Genomic DNA, 14,776 nt, shown 5'->3' with positions numbered 1-14,776 from the left:
TTTCTGAGGTTTCATTTATTACAATAAGTTTGAATATGCAAGCGTAATGGCTGTGTAATGTCCAATAACATGTTTTCTGGTATTTGCATTATCGAAGTGTCAGTTTGCATGTAAACTGATGGTCGCACAGAGCAGTTGTCTCTTGTGGCCTCATGCAGTGAACATTTTGTACAGGCAAAGACTGTACCGAAAACAGAGCAGAGGGACAATGTTACGAGGACTGATTACAAATCAGGCGAAACACAATTCAGATCGTTCCGTAAAGTTGGTCTGTTCTTTTAAACCCGAGGACCGAACCACTGAATTTATGCCGCTGCACGCCAGAAACTTTATGGAACAGTCCTTACGCCGCAAAAACATTAAGATGGACGACAACTGAGATCGTTCAGATGATTTTGAGCATGATAGCACATGTTAAATACATGTGCGTATGCTATGAGGCCATAAAATGTCACACACACACACACACACACAGTTTTTTTATGAGGGTGGTGTTGCCAAGTTGGTGTTTATCTCTATCATGTTTTGAATAAATTGTTGTCTATGTGTCAGAAAGTTTCAGTGTTTGGTGAGGCTGAATGAAGAAAACTGCCGGTAACTGCAGTGAAATTTTTTTGCCTGCATAGCAGGAAAGTGTCTGTTTGAAAACCAGGAGATGGGATTCTTCTTGTGTGTGACGTCTGGCAGTGAAGCTGCAGACAGAGACCAGTATCAGCTGCAAGAAGCCTGTTTTGTAGTGGAGGTGAGCGACTGGTTAGGTGTTGCGTGCCGAGAGCAAAGGAGCTGACTTGCAGGAATGAGTGTGACAAAATGTGACAATGTAATTCTTTCAGAGGTTGTATAATGCTATTTGTAATGGACGATGAATGAAGATTTTCTTATGAGGGGGATAGAACAGATGTACTGCAATTTAATACATACACACAATTGTGCACTGTTTTGTACTGTGGGAGGGGGAATACGGTAGGTTTGTTTCAGGACAGATTTGTATTCGCAACAGTTGTTTCCTCGTGTGGGTGTTTTCCTCATTCTGTGTGCTGTGTGTTTGCAGCAGAGAGTGGCAGTTTGTGTGTTTTGTGCAGGAGCCCCTCTGCAGAGGAGAGGGGCAGGAGGCTCGTCCAGGCAGCTCAGCAGGGGGCAGTGGGGGAGCTGAGGGCGCTGATCGCCGCAGGGGCCCACGTGGCGGCGAGGGGCGGCGGTGGGCAGACCGCCCTGCACTGGGCAGCGCGCAGGGGAGGCGTCGAGGCGGCGAGGCTGCTGGTGGGGGCGGGGGCGGCGGTGGACGCCAGGGATGATGACGGGTGGACGCCGCTGCATTACGCGGCACTCAGTGGCCACGCAGAAGTGGCGGCTGCGCTGCTCGACGCGGGGGCCGGCAGGGGGGCCACAACTCGTGGTGGGGAGACAGCGCTGGACATCGCCAGGCGGTGCAACCGGAGGCGGCTGGTGGGGATGCTGTCATGAGGCAGCCCGTCCAGCGAACTCTGTGCAAAGAAACAGGAACTGAAACAATTTGTACGAGAGCAATATTCATAATTTTTTAAATAAAGATCGAAAAAACTCAATCCTATTGTGACTCACTAATTTCAGCCCTCCTCGAGTAACATACAGCACACAAATACTCTAAGCAATGCTGTAGCAAAACTGAGACAACGCCAGATAAAAGTAAAATAATTCATATAACAATGGACAATCCTTCTCTCAAGAAAAATCTCACGAGTACACTTCCAGACTAAACTTGGCAAAAGTGAAGTTCATTGTGAACAAACACAACTGCTCTATAATATCTGATCGCTGAAAAGTATTTCACAGCAGTCTGCAAGGTGCTGCATCAGACTATTCTAATCTGCAACATACCGAGATTAACGCTACATCAGTTCTATCACCAGAATTTTCGCTCCTGATATCAGACTCAATTTACTTCTCCATATTCAGCAAACATTCTACTCTACCGTACCTGTTGTGTTAAATAACAATGAGATATTAGTAGCAGTATTCACACTACATAATGCGACTATCATCTGGAACCATACAGTCAGTCCACATTTAACTAAACACGATCAGACCACAACATGACACGCATACAAAATGTGAAGGAAATCCTCTCTATCTGGTACTGTTGTCTGTACTTGACGTAAAAGATTGCAACGAGCAAAGTAATTCTAGTTGTATTCGAGACAGAACACTGAGCCCGAGTTTCAGCACACGAAAGCAATTTCGCAACGACGCACACGAGTCTCGACACTCATCGGTCACAACGGCAAAGCTGAGACAGTGACGCAAGTCATGGAACTACAGGTAATAAAATTACTCTTACTTTGACTCGTACATCGAGTAAATAAGTGTAGTGGAGAGTGCACGCCTGTCAACTCGGCTGCTGTCGCCTCACTCCACTCCCTGCGGCCGCAGCTGACGCAGCTCGCCGCTCCCCGCCACTCCGTGGCTCCTGCCACAACTGTCAGCCGCCTCTCTGCTTGTGAGGCGAACGGCAGAACAGTCCGTGAGGCCGTCACTCACACTTCACTCACAAAGAGTACTGACAAGGCGCAGAAGAAATGCCCAGACACAACATTGCCTTCACGAATCTTTTCAACAGTAAAACTTCTTCTCCGAGACCGTCGTTGTTAACGTCTACACTGTAGGAAGATTCGTCGTTTCCCACAAGCTCTTGGACCGGAGAATCGTTTTCGCTTACGTAGTTCCACGGGAAACGGAATGTGTCCGTGTTGCACGTGGCTGCACGCGGTACAGTCAAGTTCCCTACAGCTGTCTAATAACGTGGCAAACATTTAGCTGAAAACTGTTCCTTGAGCTATGGTTTAAATCGTCCCCTGCTGCTTCATCAACAAAGCGTTTTCTTCTGCCTTGTCGTTTCTCTCCGTCATCAATAATTACGTTCACTTCAGGTGATATTCCAATATTTTCTGCTACTTCGTAACTTCCTGCGTAAATAGTCTCCCAACATTTCTCAGCTGATTTAATTCTTCCGTGAGACTCTTGTTAATACTACTTGAAACATATGTTTCTCTGCTTTGAAGTAAAACTTTACGTATGTTTATTGCACGTAATAATTTCAAAATACTTCTGAATGCTCCTTAGTTCAATGTGTTGCTCCCGCAGTCCAGGTTACTAGCAAGTTCAACCGCCCATTGTAATCCTGGCCAATTCTCGGCAAATGGATGCATGGCAGCTACCCACACAGACCCTCTCGTTGCCGATATTTTCTTTTAAAACTTTCCATAGCTGCCACTTTCATTTTAAATGAGTTTCTTAGAAACGGCAGTTGTACTGGAGACAGAGGAGAAACGTCATGGGGAAGTATCGCAGTTAACTCGAGTGCTTCTTTTTGCCGCATCTTCCCCACAGGTGGTACATGTAAGCTGACGTTTCGTTGCTCTGGGTGCAACTATGACTTCCATGTGAGACACAATCTTACACGCCTCCGCTGTGATATTAAACGCTCTTTGTGGAGGTAACGGAGAGCCATGTTACGCATCTCGCTGAAAGTTCGGGACGCGCCTGACGCCCTCCACCTGGTGTTGTCTGCTGCTGCGGCTCACTGGAACGGCACAGCACGCTACAGCAGAGGGGAAACAGCCCAGAACTCCACTCCTTTCCTCGCATAGTCAAACACGCCGGAATTCACTGCTCATATCGCTCAATAACCGGACGCCAAATAGTCTGAAACGTGTTCCTGTTTAAACTCGTGTTTGTAAATGTCTGGTTGGTATCTCAGAAATTGGTAAAATTTATTTTGATTTGTAAATAGGTTAATCTCAGAGCATGGCAGCAGAATTGTTTTAAAATTAAATTTTGAAGCACATGTATGTGAAGCACACGCTACACGATGCGAAATCCAGACTAGCCAGCACGTCAAACAACTCGCCTGCGAGAGAGCATGGCGTCTGCAATGAAACTTACAAATGCTATTTGATGACACAGCTTAAAATGTTGGCCCTGAATGTTGTTAATGTTTATCTTTAGCCTTGCAAACAATCACTGAACCAACAGTTTTACGGTAATTACAGAGCAAATGAACATAAAATTTTACACATCCGACTTTGTGTTAAAACTCTTTGGAAATTCACAATGTAACACATTTCTCAAATTATTTAGCCATTTGAAACGTCTGAAATGATGTATTTTCTCAGATATATCCTGACAATTACACTATGTGACAGTGGGCATGAACTTACTGGCTTACCTGTGCAACCTATTTACTATTAAGATAATGATAGAACTGTCAAAAACCAAATTCCATTTATCGTACCAGCTAGCTATATGCAATGCAAGGCGGTATCTTATCACGTTTCATAATTGTGTTTCTGCAGCGCACAACACGCAAGTAAGCAAACACATTCATAAAGTTAAAGAATGAAAAAAGAGGAATTGAAGTTAACGACTGATAAATGAGGAAAAAGAACAAGTATAATTATGTTTCATTAAGCCACAACAGCAACACACCCTTTCATTAAGTTCTCACGACTACACGTAAGCACACTCGCTGGTGCGACTCGTTTACATACTACGTGTAAAATACTTAAAACAACTCACCATCCGCCAACCGCAGAATGTTTTCTGATTTTGCATGTAGCTTTGATAACTAAAGTGCTGTGCTATTATCCAAAATACGTCGTCCACCTTGCCACCATGATTGGTTACATCGTTCCATATTTGAAATGTTTGCTGGTTGTTATTGGTTTTGGGGTAGTTTCTACATTTTGTATTTTTACTGATACGTCTGTGGTTGACAACCTCCAGCTGTTCCAGCACAATATGTCTCCAGAACTGAGTCTGAATGCAGTGCTGGACGACCCACACCCTACATGAGAAAATCATTACGAAATATTATCAGCCCTGTATATGTTTACTTACAGCTGCACAGTAAAGGCTGATATTAGGAAAAATACTTTGTTTTTCTCGTATCTCCAGTTATAGAACAGTTCTTACAGGTAGCGACAATCTCTAGTAGACTAGAGAACAATCAGGTGAAGAAAGGTTCAACCGTAATTTCGAAACTGTAATGTAATTCAAATGACGCACTGGATATATAATTGTACAAAAAATGTCTTAGAGGTAAAGTGGAAAAGTAATTAATATAATCGGTGTTGAGCGCACTACCATCGAAAAAAATGGAAAAATCTACAAAGTAATGGCGCTAAATGACTCTGCAAATATTCTAGAATTTAGTTTTAGGCCTCTTTAGTTTGCCAGATTCTTACAATACAACGTTGTGTGTATGTCTTGTTTTTCTCCTCTGCCGCTGAATGTAGCCCAGTCAACTGGAGGTTGTCCCGTAACGAAGCAGCGGAACATAATTTCTCAGCGGTTCTATAATTACGTGTTGTGTGATGCTAAATCCAAATTTTGTGTTTCGGTGCATTGTAGGAGATCGGCTTCACAACGAAAGATCCGGAAAGCCTCAAAATTTTCGATCTCTTCTCAGATTTTCGTCCGTTTGACGAAGACTATGCGTTTCTCGTAGTTGAAAACCCTGCACAAAATTACAGCAGTCAAACTCTTCTACAAAACGCACCAATCAGGTCTGATTTTCTGACAACGAGCGGTGACGGCGCTAGAGCGCGCTGAAGAACGGCGACTGCCGAAAATTCGGAACGCTCCTTTAACGGCCTTCGTCTGTTGTTCTCTGCTATTCCGGCACACTGCAGCGGTACGGCACGCTTCAGCAGAGGGGGAACAGCCCAGAACTCCATCTGCGTTCTTTCCAACACCAAACACAACGACATTCACCGCATACATCTGGTGACGAAAGTAACGTCATATCTTTTAAAATGTGTTCGTATTTATTTAAACTCTTGGTTTTAAGTGTCTGGCTGGTACCTGAAAAATTGTTGAAATTTATTTTCATATGGAAATACGTAAATCTCAATACAGTGCAGCAGAACTGTGTAAAAATTATATTTTGAGCGGAAGTATGTGAAGGACACGCTACATGATGCGAAATCCTGTCTAGCCAGCACGTGAAACAATTCGCCTGCGAGAGAGAAATTCTTTTACAATATAATTTGCATGCGCTACTTGTCTACAAAACAAATAACTCAGATTAAAATGTTGGCTCTGAATACTGTCAATCTCTATCTTCACACTTTCAAACAATGACTGTACTAGAACTGCTTTTGTATTTATAGTGAAAATCAACATAAAATTTAACGCATCTGAGTTTGTGTCAAAACTGTATGAAAATTCACAAGATAACATCTTTCTGAAACAATTTACCGATCTGAAACTTCTGAAATGATATATCTTCACAGATTCAATCTGGTGTGTGACGGACGATACTCTGACAAGGGAACCACCCCATCGCACCCCCCTCAGATTTAATTAGAAGTTGGTACGGTGGATAGGTCTTGAAAAACTGAACACAGATCAATGGAGAAAATAGGAAGTAGTTGTGTGGAACTGTGAAAAAAATAGGCAACATCAAGGATAATGTGAGCTCAGGAGTGCTGTGGTCCCGTGGTGAGTGTGAGTAGCTGTGGAACGAGAGGTCCTTGGTTCAAGTCTTCCCTCGAGTGAAGAGTTTAAATTTTTTATTTTCAGACAATTATTATCTGTCCGTCGGCCCGTCCGATGCGAGGTAACTGCGCCGTAGTATGGGGACGCTACACCTAAACAAACATCGAAACACACGACGTCAGTCGACTACAGCGCACGGATGAGAGAGTATTCCTGCTAACGAGGCTCCCTGACTGGCAGTTGACTGTTCGCTACTTTGGACGAGAGTGAATTAAATACGTGAGATGTATTCCGTGGGCAATATCAATCCAGCAAATATAACTCGCGACTTCAATAACAAAGTCAGTGAATATTTTCCGAACTGTAAGGAATCGGAAAGTTCCTTAAGGGATCGAACGATTGTCGAACATTTGTATGATTATTTCCTACATTTGTTGATAAACACTATGTGTGGTGATGACGATAGCTTACTGTATGTACCAGATGATGGGATTGTTGACGATGCGTATGAAGAACACGAAGAGGAAATACTGCGACTTCAATCTGATTGTACTTCTTTGGGTTACATGAAGGAAATGCTCCAATACAGCTTACTGTCCAAACCAGTTAAAAGACGCAAATATAGATTATAGAGTGAAGTAACAAATAAATTTAAGAAATTGAAAGGGATGGAGGAAAAAAGCACAATTAAATATTGCAAAGAAATCGTGGAACGAGGTGGAACCCGAAGACAGAAGTTCAGTGAACTAGAAAACCATGTATACCGACAATTTATTAAAGCCAGAAATGAATTAAGTGCAGTGCATGATACAGACCTACAGATTTGGGGATTGCATTACGCTAAACAAATCGGCCTGGACTTCAACGCTTCATCTCATTGACTTGTCACGTTCAAAAGAAAACACAAAATTACGAGCAGGAAGATTACGAAATATGTAAGCAAGAACTACGCGAATCAGCTGGAAGAACTTTTAGAGTGTTCCAAGACGTTTGTTACGGAAACTAACGTCAGATTCCAAGACGCATATATTATCAACACAGACCAGTCCGGTTTTAACTATGAAATGAAATCGACCCGCACGTTATCATTAGTTGCACAAGGCGACACGGAATGTACTGTAGACCAGCTGCATGCCGCTTCGCATAGTTATACCATACAATACGCTCTGAACAAAGCAGTATTTCTTTTACCTACATTTTATTTACGTTTGCAGGAAAAATATGGTGTATTTGGACCGCAAGTTCAGCAACAAGTGAATAGGGTACTTGCGCAAACGCCAAATGTCATTGTGAATTGCAGAGCGTCAGGAAAAATGGAGAAAAGACTAGTGAAAGGCTTTAATGAACGTGTGATTGCTCCTTAAGCGGACAAGATTTTGCCTTACTCCTTGACAGCTATACAGGACAGAAGGATCAGGCATTGTACAATGTTAGTGTGGGAGTAGGCGTGATTAGTGATTACCATTCCTCCAGGTTGTACACCTCTTGTGCAACCGTTAGATGTGTTTGGTTTTCGGCAAGTGAAATACTTTGTGAAAAGATTCTATGATTTTGCGAAGCTGCACAGGTACACAGAGCAGTATTGTTTTCGTGATCGTGTGTCAATTATCAAAGTTCAGGCACTCACACACAATCAACTTCGCTCTCCAACATTCCAGGACATGTTCAGATTTGCTTGGACATATGCAGGATTTGACGATCCACACACGGAAAAATTTGAAAACGTAAAAAACATATGTTTTGACAGACCAAAAGGAAAACTGTGCGACTGTGAAACTGATGCATTCATTTGTTGCAGTTTATGTGAAAAACTTAGTTTTCATCACTTTTTTGTGAGTGATTATCACATCCACAAGAAAACCTAAATCGGGCAAGGAGAAGAATCTTTTTACCCATTCGTCAAGTGTACAAGTTAGGTAGGTCGACAACATTTTCCTGTCATGTGACGCACATGCCGTCACCATTGTCGTCTAGAATATATCAGACGTGTTTTCCTGTGGAGGATTCGGTTGACCTATGATCTTGCGATCAAATGTTTTCGGTTCCCATTGGAGAGGCACGTCCTTTCGTCTACTAATCGCACGGTTTTGCGGCGCGGTCGCAAAACACAGACACTAAACTTATGACAGTGAACAGAGACGTCGATGAACGAACGGACAGATCATAACTTTGCGAAAATAAAGAAAGTAAACCTTTAACTCGAGGGGAGACTTGAACGGAGGACCTCTCGTTCCACAGCTGCTCACGCTAACCACGGGACCACGGCACTCCTGGGCTCACGCTATCCTTGATGTTGCCTATCTTGCGCATGGACTACTCAGTTTGTATATTTTACTTATTTTTTTCATAGTTCCACACAACTTCTTCCTGTTTTCTCGATTGATCTGTGTTCCGTTTTTCAAGGCCTATGGACTGTGCCGAATTATAACTTAATTTGAGGGGGGTGCTATGGGGAGGTTCCCTTGTGAGTACCACAGGTGTTTCAGCCTTGTCCTGTTCCAGTTGCGAATGTGTTGTAGTCTCATCAAAAAATTTGAACTCGACTGAGAATCTTTACGCCCACAAGGGTTAACAGCTTTCTTATAGCTCAAAGTATCAGTTCCCATTACGATTAGCAGAAGTGCCAAGCGCATCCTTTACATACTTCCGATCAAAATTTATTTTTTGTACAGTTCTGCTGCACTGTATTGAGATTATGAAATTGCATTGTCCTCCTCTTCCAAAAAGCTGCTTGACAGCTGTAGTGGACAAGGTTCATTCTCACGCTAGGCTTACTGTAACTCAGGAACCAATCGAGAACGGAGCTGAAATTGTGCCGTTTGTATTGACTCTCTTCACAGGTATCAATGATTCGGAACGGAGGACTCTAGAGTACTCTGTAAGTAAAAGGCTGTGGCAGGTTAGACCTCAGGGACGGCGCGAGAAATATCTTTGGACTACTCGTCTGTTAAGAGCTCTGTCTGGATTTTCGTCCTTTGGCGACATATCGACGGTGGCCGGCCATTGCTCCCAGAATCCGCGCAACTCGTGACGTGTTTATTGCAACCGATCCAGCGCCGTCACGCATGCAGCACGCCATAATCTGGAGAACTTGGCCTTGAATTGTTCTCACTGTCTCAACGTGGTATTAGTTAACTGCAGGAGCGTCTACGGAAAGTTCTCAGAACTAATCTCGCTTAAAAGCGGTAACAATGTCCACACAGCAGTAGGGACGGAAAGCTGGGTGAAACGCGAAGTCAGTAGCAACGAGATTCTAAATTCGGGTCGCAACGTAGGTCTTAAAGAGAGGTCGATCGCTGGTGTCTAAAGCAGTGAAAAGTAGGATCACATTAGAGAGATCAGTGGAGATCCCGAATGTAAAATGATTTGTATCAAGAGAAGCGTTAAGTTGGCTCAAATGTGGTAATGAGACGCTTCTATAGACTGAGCAGCAACAGTGGCGGAACAATTTGAGCGGAAGCTGGAGAATATTTCGCGTGAATTTGCTGGCCATGTTATAGTTTTAGGTGGAAACTTTATGCTGCCATGTACACAGGGAGATTCAGGTGTCTAAAATTGGTGGTAGAGCCAGAAAATCATAATAAAGTAATCCAAGTGCTTTACCCAAAAACTACCTCGAGCCATTAATCTGAGAACCGACTGGTGAAGATAACATCTTACACCTGCCGGTAACAAAGAGACTCGAACTTTTCCAATGTGTTAGGGTAGAACAGGGAATCAGTGATCCCAAGACCGTTAGAGAGTCGCTGAATACGACCGTAAACAGGAACACAAAGAAAGGTGGGAAGGTCGTTCTGCTCAGCAAGAGCGACGAGAAACAGGCTTCAGACTACCTGAGCACTCAGCACCAAAATTTCCTCTGCAGCACAAACAGCGTGGGTATCAATGGAAGAAGTTGAAGAGTATCGTACAGTACGCTTTAAGATTAGAGCGATGAGTTTAAGGCACTGATTTCCATACAAGTGCGCCTCGGCGCACGCCAGAGCACGAGAGAACAGTCTACAGAAATGTCAGACAACCGAATGTCAACAATGGAACTCGAGCCAAAGAAAGAGTTCTTTGTGGGAAGCGATCCACACCTGTAACATGGTGCGTTACTCTCTACGTGACGAAAACCTGCGTCAACATTCGGTCTGGTGGGTTAGGCAAAAACGCTTACGGCACTGTTATCCACGTACAAGTAGCTTCAGGGGGCGACATTTACGCCGCGGGGAAACTCGTAGGTGGGGGCGCGACGCACAATGTGGGCAGCGAATCCGGCCGAGGGCCGCGCATGCGCAGAAGCAGCGGGCAGGGCGGGAACAGGCGGTAGGGGCGCTGCGAGCAGAGAGAGGGGGAGAGAGAGAGAGGGAGAGAGAGAGAGAAGACCGGCCACGCGACGGTGAAGCCGAAACTAAATCGGGATTGTCACTTCTCATGGCAACTTTGCAACACTGTTTGACGATTCGAGCTCCAGTTCTACTCAACAGTTTAAAATTGAGCCGTGACTGCAGACACCAGCGTCCGGCTGGCAATTATAAAGATATTTTCTCCCGATGTACCAGTAATTTCGCCGTTGTATCTCAGCAGCTTACGTCTACCTAATGGCCGTATACGGTGTACTAACACTAAACACTATTTCGATAACAGTTGTTTCACTTATGACACAAAACGTTACGTTGCAATATAAAATTTCTGCTGAAAACTTCAGCCATACGCAATGTCATAACAATAACAAACTACACAGTTACAAGTATGTGAAATACGGAAATGTTTTCATTACTCGAAGTATGTCGGTACAAAATCCACCTGACCTAACGCTGTCTCCAGCACACGGCAGGCCAGTTTCCAGCCGAGTACACAGCCAGACCGCCAGACACACACTGCCTGCTACTGCCGTGAAAGGAAGCAACACCTGTGCTGTCGGCAACAGACTACAATGAATATGGTTGTACCGATACTACAGAAGTTGATTGCATTTGTCAAATTCACGACTACACCCACATTTATGGCGCAGACTTCTAGAAAATTGACACAGCAAATAGGACACCCCATTTCCATTTCTCATTTAAGTGCCAACACGAGATATTTCTGCATTATGGGCATTTTCCAAAAAGTGTGTGCCTCCAGTTTAGCGGCAATATCATCTCCTGAATCCAATCGAGGGTGGAACGGAGTGGAGTACAGTAGAAACAGACCAACATTTCACCACCACTTACACACGTAACTTCATTGCCGCATCCTACACAATGCAGGAATGCCATCCTTGCATAAAATATTGCCCGGTTTCGGCCGACAGTTGTGAATTCTGTATGTCTGCAGAGACGCCCACACGGCCGTACCTCTTTAATACACCGACTCTCGTCCGCTGACCCAAGTTTTGTTGTTTCGCGTCCTCTGCTATTTATACCCAACATTGCGGTAGTAACTGCATTAACCATTTCGTACCACGTCGCACGCAATCTTCCACACCGTCGCCGTCGTACTGAACACTCTGTGTAGAGTTGACACAGCGCACTCCTGTACCCAGTTGCTGCCTGTAGCGAGGTGTGAGAGGTTACGGCAAAACACACACCGGCGCCTGCAGAACTGAAAGTAGCGCCGTTAAGTCGATCTCACGTCGTACACAATTCGCGCCACGCCCACTGCTTACACGTTTCGTCATTTATCCACAGCCACAGCTACACTACGCCCAGCAGAGAATAAACCTGTACCATCACCTCATGAGCGTAATTCGTGTTCAAAAAATTCTTCGCATTCGGTCTCGCCACCCAGGTCATAGGGAGTGCCGTGAATGTTTCGCAGCTCGCTACGGAGATTTAGGATTGGCGCCAACTGAATGCATCAAAATCAAACACGCATCGATGGCAAACACCTGTAAGGACTGTGTGAAGAACAAAATTGTTGTTAACCTCCCAGATGAGCGTTTAAATAGTGCAGTATGTGGTTCGTTGGGATTGAAATGCTCGATAAAACCGACTGCTGGTTCTCCGAAGTGAAGAAATCGTAGGCAGTTACTCTCGTAAAGAAACGGCCAATGATAGTGACGTAGATGACCAGCAAATGTTTCCGAAATAACTTTAAGAGTTAAAATTTGCATGCCGCAAGTACGGAAAGCGTTGGTGTACGGGATGAAGGAACGTGCTGAGAACTGGATGGTAAGGAATGCTTACATACTGGTAGCCCTGATGGAAAGCAATCCGATGAATAGGGAGATGCAGAATAACGAGAAATCCGGTCGTTAATAATCGCGACGTTTAATATACACACTTTGGACCTATTCCTATGAAGCAATAGGAAAGTCAATCAGTGACAGAAACACCATCTTGTATGACATGGTTTCTGATATTGCTAACGATATAAGGAGCGAAAGAATTTGTACCTTCACCAAGCTGGACTATCCGCTCCCAAAACATCGCAGAAATTCACGTCTAGAAAGATAATAAAGAAGGTACCGAGAAGAAGGTCTTAAAAGTATATAATTCATATTTAGGTGTTGGTACATCTTGCCTGATATGTAAAGAATAGGACCGCTGTTTACAGTGACTCTACCGTGAACAATGAAACCAGTCTCTGAATTTGCGATTAAAGGACGCTTTCATTGAGAGGCGTAAAGAGGCGGATTTGCAGTCAGTATCTGCACCCACATTTCTATACAAGGTATTATACATTATCATTCTGGATGGCTCAATGTTCATTGTTACCTGTGTCAATCGGCTGGAAAGTGCAGGACTTGTGCAAAGTAGTGACAGACTCATTGATATCTGGAAAAATGGCAACATGAGTGTTGTTACAGTCGTAATGCATCACGCTTTCCTTCCGCTTTCACAAAGCATATCCCTCTTCTTTATACATTTGTGTTTAGCAGATCGAAATGAAACTGAAAAGCCACCGTCTTTCCCAACCAGAATTAACCATCGAAGTGTTGCCAGAAAACAGTTCCACTCTTCCGCTAAACAGCTACTTTCTACATTCCGCGTCATACTCTGATAACAAATTAAGTTCAGCCTGTGTCACATCTGCAACGAAAAAAGTATTTTCTATTTCTGGCGACAATTCTTTGGGGCCTTTCGTCTTGCTACAGCTGCTTACGTCCGTCTGAGCAGCTGCCAGCGAGCGCCAGGAAACAGGCTCCACTGCGCACGCGCGGCGGCGACTACGTAGCAAGCCCGAGGTTCCTGTGAGCAGTTGCCAGCGCGTTCGTGCGCATGCGCAGAGCTGAATTCGCGTATGAGCAGTGCCTTCTCCCGCTCCTGGCCACTTGAAACGCGGCTGTTTGCCGTATGAGCAGCAGCAGCGAGTAGTCAGATGCTACCCAGAAAATATTTTTAATAATGCCAGATTCGCGCATGCGCAGAGCAAGCTGAGTTACAGTGCGGGTTCATTCTCCACGTGACTCGTGTGTATGTTACGTGATATTGCCGGTCTCTCTTCCTTTACAGCTCCTACGTCAAATGAAAAGGAAACACATTTCTGTGTCTGGCAGCCATCAAGTGAATTAATATACATTCTCCTAATAATGAAAGATTAAAATAAGTTAGTAGGTTCATTTTTCTGATTTTGTATTATTTCCACCTTATTAGCAATCAACCATTAATGTCTTAATGAAGCTATTTCTGTCAGGTCTGTGGAGAAATTTGCATCTATTAATTTTTTCCGTTTAGGAAGTTAGTTTATTTGAAACGAAGTCTTTCGTTCCGCACTATTGGCGATAACAGGTATGAAGCTGACTAAGCAGGCATATTTGGTCAGTAGTTTTGAACTAAATGTTTTGTTTAAAATACACACATCAAATAAAGTTTTGCATCACCCCGGTTCCCAGATTTCCTGAAGACAGACGTTGGTTGTGGATATTGTATCACAGACACGGTCCCTTTGATTGTTCAGAGATGTTACTAAACTGTCCCAAAAGACGTAAACAACCGTGCCTGAGCAGCGCCAATTAGACGGAGGGGGTCCGACAGCTGATCAGTTCCAGTCGTTCCACCAGGAAGGAGGTACACGGCCTGTGTTGTCTGTAGTTCAACCATGCCTAGACGGTCAATATTGCGGTTCGATCCCGTCCGCATTGTTACTTTGTGCCAGGAAGGGCTCTCAACAAGGAAAGTGTCCAGGCGTCTCGGAGTGAACCAAAGCGAAGTTGTTCGGACATGGAGGAGATACAGAGAGAGACAGGAACTGTCGATGACATGCCTCGCTCAGGCCGCGCAAGGGCTACTACTGCAGTGGATGACCGCCATCTATGAATTTTGGCTCTGAGGAAACCTGGCAGCAACGCCACCATGTTGAATAGTGCTTTTCGTACAGCCACAAGACGTTG

The 14,776-nt window shown here is 44.2% G+C and overlaps 1 protein-coding gene across 1 annotated transcript in view; it reads left to right on the top strand.

Annotated features, from left to right (window-relative positions):
* Positions 1-1,565, top strand: part of LOC124554060 (BTB/POZ and MATH domain-containing protein 3-like) — a 74,131-nt gene extending 72,566 nt beyond the window's left edge. Inside the window, exon 4 of the mRNA XM_047128101.1 lies at positions 1,083-1,565. Within this exon, the coding sequence (XP_046984057.1) occupies positions 1,083-1,464 (382 nt within the window). The 3' untranslated portion in view covers positions 1,465-1,565. The remainder of the gene's footprint in view (positions 1-1,082) is intronic.
* The last annotated feature ends 13,211 nt before the right edge of the window (positions 1,566-14,776 follow it).

This window comes from Schistocerca americana, chromosome 11 (genome assembly GCF_021461395.2).
Source record: "Schistocerca americana isolate TAMUIC-IGC-003095 chromosome 11, iqSchAmer2.1, whole genome shotgun sequence".
In the NCBI taxonomy this organism is placed as follows: Eukaryota; Metazoa; Arthropoda; class Insecta; order Orthoptera; family Acrididae; genus Schistocerca; species Schistocerca americana.
Note: the sequence above shows the minus strand (reverse complement) of the source record. Positions and strands in the feature narration are given on the sequence as shown.